This window comes from Pholcus phalangioides, unplaced genomic scaffold (assembly GCF_987345545.1).
Source record: "Pholcus phalangioides strain wild (caught in Gottingen) unplaced genomic scaffold, Ppha-v1.0 ptg000009l_1, whole genome shotgun sequence".
NCBI lineage: Eukaryota > Metazoa > Arthropoda > Arachnida > Araneae > Pholcidae > Pholcus > Pholcus phalangioides.
Window position 1 is genome coordinate 61,280,129 of NW_028301602.1, and position 9,734 is coordinate 61,289,862.

Genomic DNA, 9,734 nt, shown 5'->3' on the forward strand with positions numbered 1-9,734 from the left:
TTTGAAACAGCAGACGAGAAATACTCGTATGCGTTTTTCGTCGTGACGGAAGAAAAATATTTATATTAATTTATATTCTGCAATGAATAAGTTCTCACTCACTTGATCGGTCGTTTTGAGCCGAACATGTCAGGCATTACAAAGGTCGTAAAGGAGTTGTGATGAGTGTTGAGCATTCAAAAATAGCGGGAAATAGTCGTTATATTGGGTAAGTCGGTGTGTATTGAGATATTTATTTTCAATCAAATTAATTATAGAGTATAATAATAATGCTTCAAGTTATAAATAAATCAATCCCGTTGCGAAATCAATCTTGTATAACTTCAAGTTATCCCCACGAAGTCCCACTGTGAACGATAAACAAGAGTCAGTTTGATGTGCTTTTAATTATTATTTCACTATATTCAAATATTGTTCATTTAACTGCCGACGAAATCTTACACGATCTGCTCCCCAGTGCCACCCTTTTTCGATCACAAACAGTAAATACACCCTTGGCAGTTAAGAGATCAATTGTTTTTTTTGAACCATTGGTATGTGTCTCATAACTTTGTGAACTAATTAATTCAATGAAATGCTAATTACATATTACGATATATAGGGCTGGACGAATCGCAAAACAATCTAAAATCCCAAAAAATTTTTACTTGGTGAGGTAAAAAATGATGCTTCTTTTGACTTTTTCCGGGCATGGTAACTGCTCTTTCATGTTGGCAGGTATATGCTGCTGTAAATTCCAAACATTATGTGCTGCTCTCGGCCTGCAAGTCAGTAACTGCACAAAGACAATTTTAGGTGCCAATACCAATTCGTGGCGACCTGGTATTTGTCCAGCACTGACAATTTATCAGTTGTATATGCAGGCCTGTAGCCAAATATTATGTTTTGAAGGGGGCCAAAGTGATATAACAATAAATTTTATCTTTTTCTCACATTTTTGGTTACGGACAAACCCCTCCAAATCCCCTCCTCACTATGGCCTTGCATAATACAGTAGAATCTGGATTATCCAGTCTTATGATGAGAAAGGTGATCACAGATAACCAAAAAATACAGACAAACCACTAGGAGTTAAAAAATAATTTAGGTATGTTTACCTGTATATGTTTTACTTTTTTAGAATGACTATCTAGTGGCACGGTAAATGTTATAAATAGATTATTATACATACTTACCCCAATCATCTTGGTAAGTTTGATACTTAATTTTTAATAAGTTACTTTACTTTAGTACTTAAAAGCATTATGGCTTACTGGCAATCGTGAATAATAATCAAGTGTGATTTTGATAAATATGAAAAAAATTCCAAATGTTTCTAGTATGTCAATCTTTATCGTTCCGTTAAAAGCGGATGTTACATCGGGTGATCATTATATTGAATGAAAAATATGTAGGATAGTCATTACATGAAAACATGGTTGCTATAATTAGGGTTCATTATAATGAGCATGGGTCTGTATAATTATAAAAAAATTTATGATAATACCCCACACACACTATGTAATGATACAATAATTTACCAATGACACTTGGGTATTCTGCAAAATCGCGGTAAAAGTGATAAATTTAGGGAACTTACTAAAGTGTTTGGTAAGTATGCATACTAACCAGTTATGTATAACCACATTTATCAAATTTGCTGTAACATATTCATATTATTCATGTGAAAAATTTCACTTATTTACATAACCACACTATTAATAAACTGGGCTTCACTTATGGCAGAAATATAGTAGAACCTCGATTATCTAGGTTAATTGTAGGTCCCAAAGCAGAATATGCCAAAATCTGTGACGTACGTAGCAGAACAATCTAGAAGAATTTTAAGAAAAAGTGCAAAAAACACTATTACAGGATTCTTACCGCAGAATATTTTTAGTCAGCCAAGGGTTTGTTGCAGAACAATGCAAAACATTCTGCTTTGGGGATTGTGGAAGGTAATCACTGGTAACCAAGTACGTGGTTATACTTTTCTTGTCAGCCGTTTTGCACAGTTCTAAAATATGCAATGAGAATGACCCAATTTAGGAATAGCGCTAGTTCAGCTGATGAGTTGCACCATCCTCGTGCTTTGTCTTTCAGTTGTGAAAAAAGCAATACATTTTAACTAACGCCTTCCCTGCACCCATATATGCATGATAAGCTTTTTCCTGGTATTGCCTGTAAATCTTGAAATGCCCATCGCCTCAAGAAAGACAATGTTTGGCTTCCATTTCAACTCGTTAACACGGGACCAGGCCTGCAACTAGACTGTGGCATTGCACCAGGGCCCCCCCCCCCAAGTTAAATGAAGGGGGGGGGGGGTGCCTACAAAAATTAACACTTATTTCAAGTAATAACCCTTTCAAAAAAGACAAGGAGGGAAGTCTGTCTTGAGAAGGCATACTACAGCCCTGTGTGGGACTTCACCTCTGAGAATTGGGGGGGGGGGGGGCTCTGTTGGTTTTCATTATCAAAACATTCATTAAAAAAAAGAGATGGATATCGAAGAGCGAAACATGAACCTAAAATTTTCGTAGCATGGCTAATTTGTGTTTAGATAATCAGGGTTCTGTACATTTAAACATCTTTTCTATGCCCAAATGAACTACGCCCCCCCCCCCCCCACGGATAGAAATGATATCAAATGGTTTCACCGGAAAACATTTCGCATTTCTTTGCACTAGAAATTTACCAGAAAATCAATGTAAGCCCCCTCCCTCATCAAGGATGTGGCTGCCATTGCCACCTCTGTAATCACTTAGTTTTGACAGATAGGTTGGGAGTAGGAGAATTTCAGTGTAGAACACGTTTTTGAGCCGTGCCGTGCTTTCCTAAGAAAAGTTTTTCTGCATTATGTGCAACGTGAAATTGTTGATTGGTTAAAAAAAACTTGAATTTTGAGTTTTTTAACCAATCAACAACCTCATGCTGCATAAGGTGCAGAAAATCCTCTCATTACGGCAGTATTCACAGACAGAGTTTAACTGCAATTGTAGGGTAAAGGATTATAGATCGAGACGGATCGGTTAAAATCCCAAATTTAACCAATCTGGGATTAGTAATATAGAACCAGTGTTGGTTAATTCCGAATATATGGTACCCTTTTTTGTCACAAAGTTTTTAATTATGTCAAAACAGTGAAATGTTGCCAACGTCATCATCCCTGACACTAAAATATAGGTGTTTTGCCAGTCATCAGTACCATAGCACAATCGACTAAGTAAAAGAAAACTAGCCAAGCCTTCTGTTGAATTGTTCTATACCAGGAGTCCACAGACCTCCTTGCAGGTCTTGATATTTCAGGAGTGTAAGCTTGGATGAGAAAACAATGCCAATGGGGAATTCACCCACCCCCAATGTTAATTGTTTTCTCATCCGATCTTATCGGCCCGCATGAAAATGCTCCAAGGGATCTATGGGCCTTTGGTGTAAAAACTAGAGCTTACAATGTGGGGTCGACTCTTGTGAAATAAGAATATATGACAATTTTTTTTTTTACTATCCAAGCACTCCTACAAAAAGCTTGGCTGGTCTTTTCATTGCCGGTTACCTTGATGACTGACTAGTAGCCTACCATTTTTTCAAATATATTATTCTTATTTTTCTATTTCTTGGCGTTTTGTGATTTATTTTCTTTGTAGAATGCTTTCTTTTATGCTACTTATTAAGTAACATGGCTCAGCCGCAAAGCTAAGCTGAAAGAGAACTTTAAGTCCAGTGGGGACAGAGTTCTGGTGTTCATTGCCTTAGAAGCTCTGTTTCTAATTAAATATCATAATAATATGAGAGAATAAAAGTGAAGTATCTGTTATTTTGTATGTGAAATGGATAATGATGGTACTATAGCCTATGATGCACATCTCTCATACTTTTCTATGGGGGGGGGGGGGTATTGCAAGCCCAATACATATTTTCTCGGATTTTACAATCCCGCCTATTTCAAATGATATTCAAGAATTCACATTTCTCACAGATACTTACATCTTAAGAAGTGAGGAACACATAATTTCATTACATACACTACTATAGTATGAAATCATTTCAAAACTAAGAATTTATTCAAGAAGCACAATGTTCTTATATTTCTTTCCAGATTGCAGCATGGCGAAACAAAATGTTGAGCATTTTAGGAATATGTTGAGTGACGAGAAGCGTTTTCTTGCTGAACAGTGCAAATTATGGCAAGCAGAAGTTTCAGATACTGCAGTCACTGATGATGGTAAGAAATATTTAAATTCAGGCTTTGCTAGAACTCGTATTTTTTTAATCAATGTCATAAATTTGAAAAATGCTGCCATTGATAATCAATGAATTATCCATTCTCATATTATTTGTCTTCTCATTGCAGCTGCTGGGGAAATTCGCACAGCTATTGGATTAACAGAACTACTGGTCAACCAGAAACTGAAGCAGTTCTCTGGACTTATCGATGATTGTGAGTTCAAGAATGGAGAGAAAGAAACAACTTGTGATGATCTCCAAGGATATTGGGATATGGTGTACTTTGAGGTGAAAATACATTTGAGTTTATATTCTACATGATGTCAATCAAGAAAACTTTACACAATTAATTTAACTTACTCAATTAATTTATTTAAGAGCTTGAAAGAGTAAATTGGGCGAAGGGAGAATCTGAATTAAGATGGCAAACTGAAGATCTCTTTATTTTATGCAAGAGGTCTTAAACCTTTTTTCTAGTCACGAGAAATGCCTGTACCCATCATAAAAAGATTTACTTTATAACAAGCTTGACATATGAATGCATGAAATGAGGGATGATTTCAATCCTTGAATACAATTTGTACAAGGTATTTAAATGGGAACATTAATCAAATGCTCAAAAGCATCAAGCACTCAAGTGCTTTAGCGCAGCACAGTGGTACTCATGAGCAACGGGTTGAAGATGCCTATTTTATACCATATACCAGACATGTTCTTAGGTGTCCCACTATGTGATGTGGTCAGCTCATTTCTGTGCCCCATTCATGCAGATGGAAAAGATATGTTCCTGGAATAATCAGTCTGAAGTGACTGTAGAAAGCAGACTTTAATGCAATACTTACATAGCATGAAAATTTAGATATTTGCTATGTATACTTCAAATTTTTATGGAGAACAGATGGCAGCATCAGTAAAACACAAAATAAGTATAACCCTGACAACACAAATGCATTAGGACCATGCAAACACATAACTCATTCCCCAATGCACCAATTCATTAGAAATTCCTCAGACAATTTAGTTATGAAAGCTGTTACCCTGGGCTTATACTCCCTCCCAACTTCATAACCTGATTACTATTCAAGCTTGCGCATCAGCCCTGATCAATAAGATATTCATTTACTCTATGGAAGGATGTTCAAAGGTGCTACAAGTTCAATATCCGATTAATCCTTGTCAAGATCTTCCTGGCACATAGGTATCCTAGTTTTTGTTGTGAGGTGACTGCTGGAAATCTTCCCCACTGGGTTAACTCACAAAACCCTTCTGGGAGATGGGAAAAAACCAAAAAAATGTTCAATTTTTTTTCTCTTACCCCTGATTTGGCACCTCTCCTATAATTCCACCCTGTGTTGCACAGCTTTAAAGCCACCCGTATTCAGTTTGATGCCGGGAATCTTGCTGTGTGTACTGAAAACATCCAAATCTAGGCTTTTTTAAATGCATTTTCTCTTCGCTTAATCTTTCAATTTACATAAGATGGTTCAAAAGTTTACTGAAAGAAAAATAAAAAAATCTTTATTAGCCGGAAAATTCAAAAGCCAATGCATCACCGCATTTATTTTAAACAGTTTTGCATTACATTCATTATTACAGCTGCAAAACTTTCATGTTCTGCTGATGTTGTGAAGATGAATTTATTTTCAATTCAATGCATTTTCATGTACAGTAGATCCTGTTTATAAAGTTTTCTGCAAAGTACAACTTACTTCCGGGGTCCCACATTTTACTAATACTCATTGAGATTTCCTGTTTAAAATGTTTTCTCTGCTTACACCGTTTATTCATGATGGTTTTTTGAAAAACAATTTTAAGCGGGATACACTGAATATATGTTTTTTCATTAATATCCAATTCTTAAAAACTGTTTTCAAATGCATGTTCAGCTACAGCACTCAAGTGGTATATAATAACAATGATGCATAAATATTTAATTGAAAGATGCTTTTTCATTTTGTTTTCATGAAAAAATATTCAAAATTTTTAAATTTCATCTCGCGTAGGTTGAAAAAGTAAAAAGAAAGTTTGATGACTTGCAGAAGCTGAAAAAGAGTGGTTGGAAAACTGACGAAAACATCTCGATACCACCGAAAGTAAGATTTTCATGAATAACAATTTAAAATTCATTTCATAATGGTAGTTCTTATCAAGTGATCTTAAGAATCCTTGAAAAGGATCTTTAACAATTCCCTAACAAACTTTGATATTTTTAACCCAATTTCACTTAATATCTTGAATAATACATAATTGTTGTATGGGAGTGGTTCAGAAGATACTAAAGGACCATTTTTCAACGTATGTATAACAATCTTTGAAATGTTTAAATTGCCCTGGTGCATTATACAAATTTACAAAGACCACAAGAAGCAAAAAGCCCAATAGAATGGATGAAAAAAGATGCCCATAAAAAATATGGATATCAAATATCTCTAAAACCAATCAGCAACCCAATAAGAGCAATAAAATATACCAGTAATTATGACAAAATGTAATATAATGCCCATAAAAAACACTTGAACCTTTCCACCACCAAATTATCATGTAAATTTTTTGGTACATTATTTTAATTAAAATTAAAGCCTGAACACAAAAAGCAAAGAAAAATTTGGTACACAACAAATTAATTAACCCAGTAGCATACTTGAGTTTCATCAGTACTATATGCTTACAAAAAAAACATACGAATAGGACGGCTTTTATATAAAAGGAACTAAGTGTCATTTTTAACATTTTTGAGATATATAGTCATCTGAACTATTGAAAGAGAGGTGGGATTTTATCTAAATAGAACCAAGTGACTTATACACTGTGATGCCGCCTGTGTGCACTTGAACCAACTACCAAACTGAAGAGAAAACTGAATTAAGATAACTTTAAATAGCTTTCTCTCAGTTTTGATTTAATGGCACTTGGTTCCTTTTATATAAAAGCCATCCAATTCAAATGTTAAATAATACTTAACAATGAATATTTATTTCACCACAAAGAAAGCCATGGCTTGTTTTATACATTTGTTAGGCTGGGATTACACTAAAAGTTTGATAAAAGATCTTTTGAAAAACAACCAACAAGCCTATTTTGGTTTCACTCGCTTGAATGTAACTGATACCCTTATTGGTTGCATTTAAGTTTTATAAAAGGATTTAAATAAAACTTTTATAGTGTAATCCCGGCCTCAAAGAACATTTTGTAAAAGTAGTGGTTTTACTGCATTACACAAAAGTGTGATGTAATAAATACTTTTACAGGGAACGAAACATCAAACTGAATATATTAAAAAACTATTTGCCCCACATTTATGCTGTTATCTGATAATCATAAAGTGGTTATCAAGATACCAACACCCAACAACATATGTAAGGGATGTTACAGGGGTTTAAAAGTTGGTGGCATTATTAAGTACTGTTAGTAGATAAAGGGATAAAAAAATAAATTGCTGTGTGCATTTTTCACATTATAAAACAGAGCAGTTACCCCTAAAAAAACTTGAATTCTAAAAAGGAATCATGCCTGTTTTTATTTTTGAAAATGGATGAATTCAACTTGAAATTGTCGTAACATAATGACTTGTTACAAGTTAAATTGTCAAAATGCTAATGATATCTTGTTATAAATGTCTTATTTGACAGAAGCCCAAGATCAAGAACCCTGCAGTGAAACGACCTCAGGAGTCTAGTTCTTCAGCCAAAGCCCACATTTTGGCAGCACGAAAGAGGCTTGCAGAAGCAAAGGCGAAAGCAGCAAAGGATAAAGAGAATGAAAATTTTGTTGTCATCAGAGTACCAAAAGAAATAGAAAGCCCTGAAGAAAAACCTAAGAAAAGTAAGATTTGTGCTTGAAAAATAGTCTTTAACGTAGGTTAAGTTAATAGAAATATTAAGAGAAAAACCTAATATTTCTATAGGTATTATGGATATGGTCGAGTGAAAAAAAATATAAGAGGGGACTTGGATCTGATCTAAGCTTATAGTTGATATAATATTGTGCATAGTAGTCACTTGTATATAATTTGAATCAGCTAATTTCACTAATCTGGCACCCCTACCCCCCATAGCAGAATGTTTTGCATTGAGCCTTCAGCTAACTGAAAATGTGTGTTCTGTGGTAAAAATTCCCAAAATACTGTATTCTTCTCTTAAGATTTATGCCAAAATTTTCGTATTAATACATTTTACTCTGGGAATCACGAAATTCTTTCAATAACCTTGAATACTGCAAATGCTGTTTACTATCACAATGTGTGAAGTAAAATAACTATCAATTCCAATCTACACAAAACTGGACAAGATCTTCATTAGACCATGCACTGTGGCTTGGAATTCCCACCTTTCCCGGTGATTTTGGTTAATCATTACCCCCAGCTATGGTTTCAATGTCATTGGCAAATGCACAAATTGCAATGTGTATGCTATTGAATCAACTAATCATCAAATTCATAAAATTATAGAATATAAGAATAGAAATAATTATAGAAAATAAGGGAGTATTTCCAGATGAGATAAATCGATTCAGAAAATAAGTTTTTATGTTATGGCCACAAACACATTCTGGAGAGAGATGAGACTTAAGTAGTTAATACAGAAAAATTCATATATAATGATTATTAGACCAATATTGATTATTATAACCATTTAAAAAAAATATGCTTCAAATGAATCAGAGAATTTTATAGAAATAAAAACTTAAAATTTCTATAATGATAGTGTAATCAACATTGAAATTGCATAAAGATGGTTCTCAAATTTTACTTTTCTTAAAATTATTCAGGTTCTGAGAAAACCAAAGAGAAGCGCCAAGACACCAGGACAAAGAAAATCAAGGAAATCATTCCTTTGCAGTGTGTCACAAGGGCTGCAAAAAAAGCACTTGCTGAGCAGAACAAAGCCGTTGCTCAATAAAGCAGATTCAATTTCTTGTTTTGTATGTTAATCTTGGGTGATAGCTGAATGCGCATCTTTGAATAAAAGTGTTTTTTTTATTTAATCATTTGTCCATACAAAAAACAGTGTTCATATTTTTTCTCTTGCTCCAAACTTATTTTTAATACTTGAAGAATAATTCTAAAATTCAGTAATGTGCATAAAGTAAGGGTAATTACTGGATACAAGAAAAATATCTAACTTTTCATACTGAAGTTTATTCCGACAGAATATTGAGATTGGCATATAAATTTTCTTTTCAACTTGAATACAAAATAACACTAAATGAATATTAGAATAGGGTGAAAAACTATGTAAGTAATATTTATTTTTAACTGCATCATACACTGTACATTTAATTTGCAAAAGTAAAAAAATGTTTTATGAACATATTCAAAAAGGATAAAAAAAAAAATTGTTTTGCAGTTTGATTACTTGGATTTACAGTAACAAAAGTTTTAGAGAAATATATCACATTTTTTTTGATGATGCAAAATGTTGTGCTTCCCCCCTCCATTAAAGCAATATAAAAAGAAAGGATATTTTTTTTTTTTTTTGTTTGGCAATACACCGGTTTACAAAAGTAGCCATGCTCTGTAAATACACACTACA

General features: G+C 33.8%; 1 protein-coding gene across 2 annotated transcripts; it reads left to right on the top strand.

Annotated features, from left to right (window-relative positions):
• Positions 1-96: 96 nt before the first annotated feature.
• On the top strand, positions 97-9,186 carry LOC149083450 (disks large-associated protein 5-like). 2 transcript variants are annotated; one of them, XM_089236741.1, is made up of 6 exons: positions 97-208; positions 4,076-4,201; positions 4,331-4,491; positions 6,207-6,296; positions 7,833-8,025; positions 8,971-9,186. In XM_089236741.1, the coding sequence occupies exons 2-6, from the start codon at positions 4,084-4,086 to the stop codon at positions 9,099-9,101; spliced, it is 693 nt and encodes a 230-aa protein (XP_089092867.1). In that variant the 5' UTR covers positions 97-208; positions 4,076-4,083; the 3' UTR covers positions 9,102-9,186. The 2 variants fall into 2 exon arrangements, with proteins under 2 accessions (XP_089092867.1, XP_089092868.1); XM_089236742.1 differs by having other exon boundaries at positions 202-366.
• Positions 9,187-9,734: the final 548 nt, after the last annotated feature.

Coding starts and splice junctions, on each gene's coding strand:
- LOC149083450 (XM_089236741.1), top strand. CDS start 4,084: ATGGCGAAACAAAATGTTGAGCATTTTAGGAATATGTTGAGTGACGAG. Junction 4,202..4,330: donor TACTGCAGTCACTGATGATG/GTAAGAAATATT, acceptor TTCTCATTGCAG/CTGCTGGGGAAATTCGCACA. Junction 6,297..7,832: donor ACATCTCGATACCACCGAAA/GTAAGATTTTCA, acceptor CTTATTTGACAG/AAGCCCAAGATCAAGAACCC.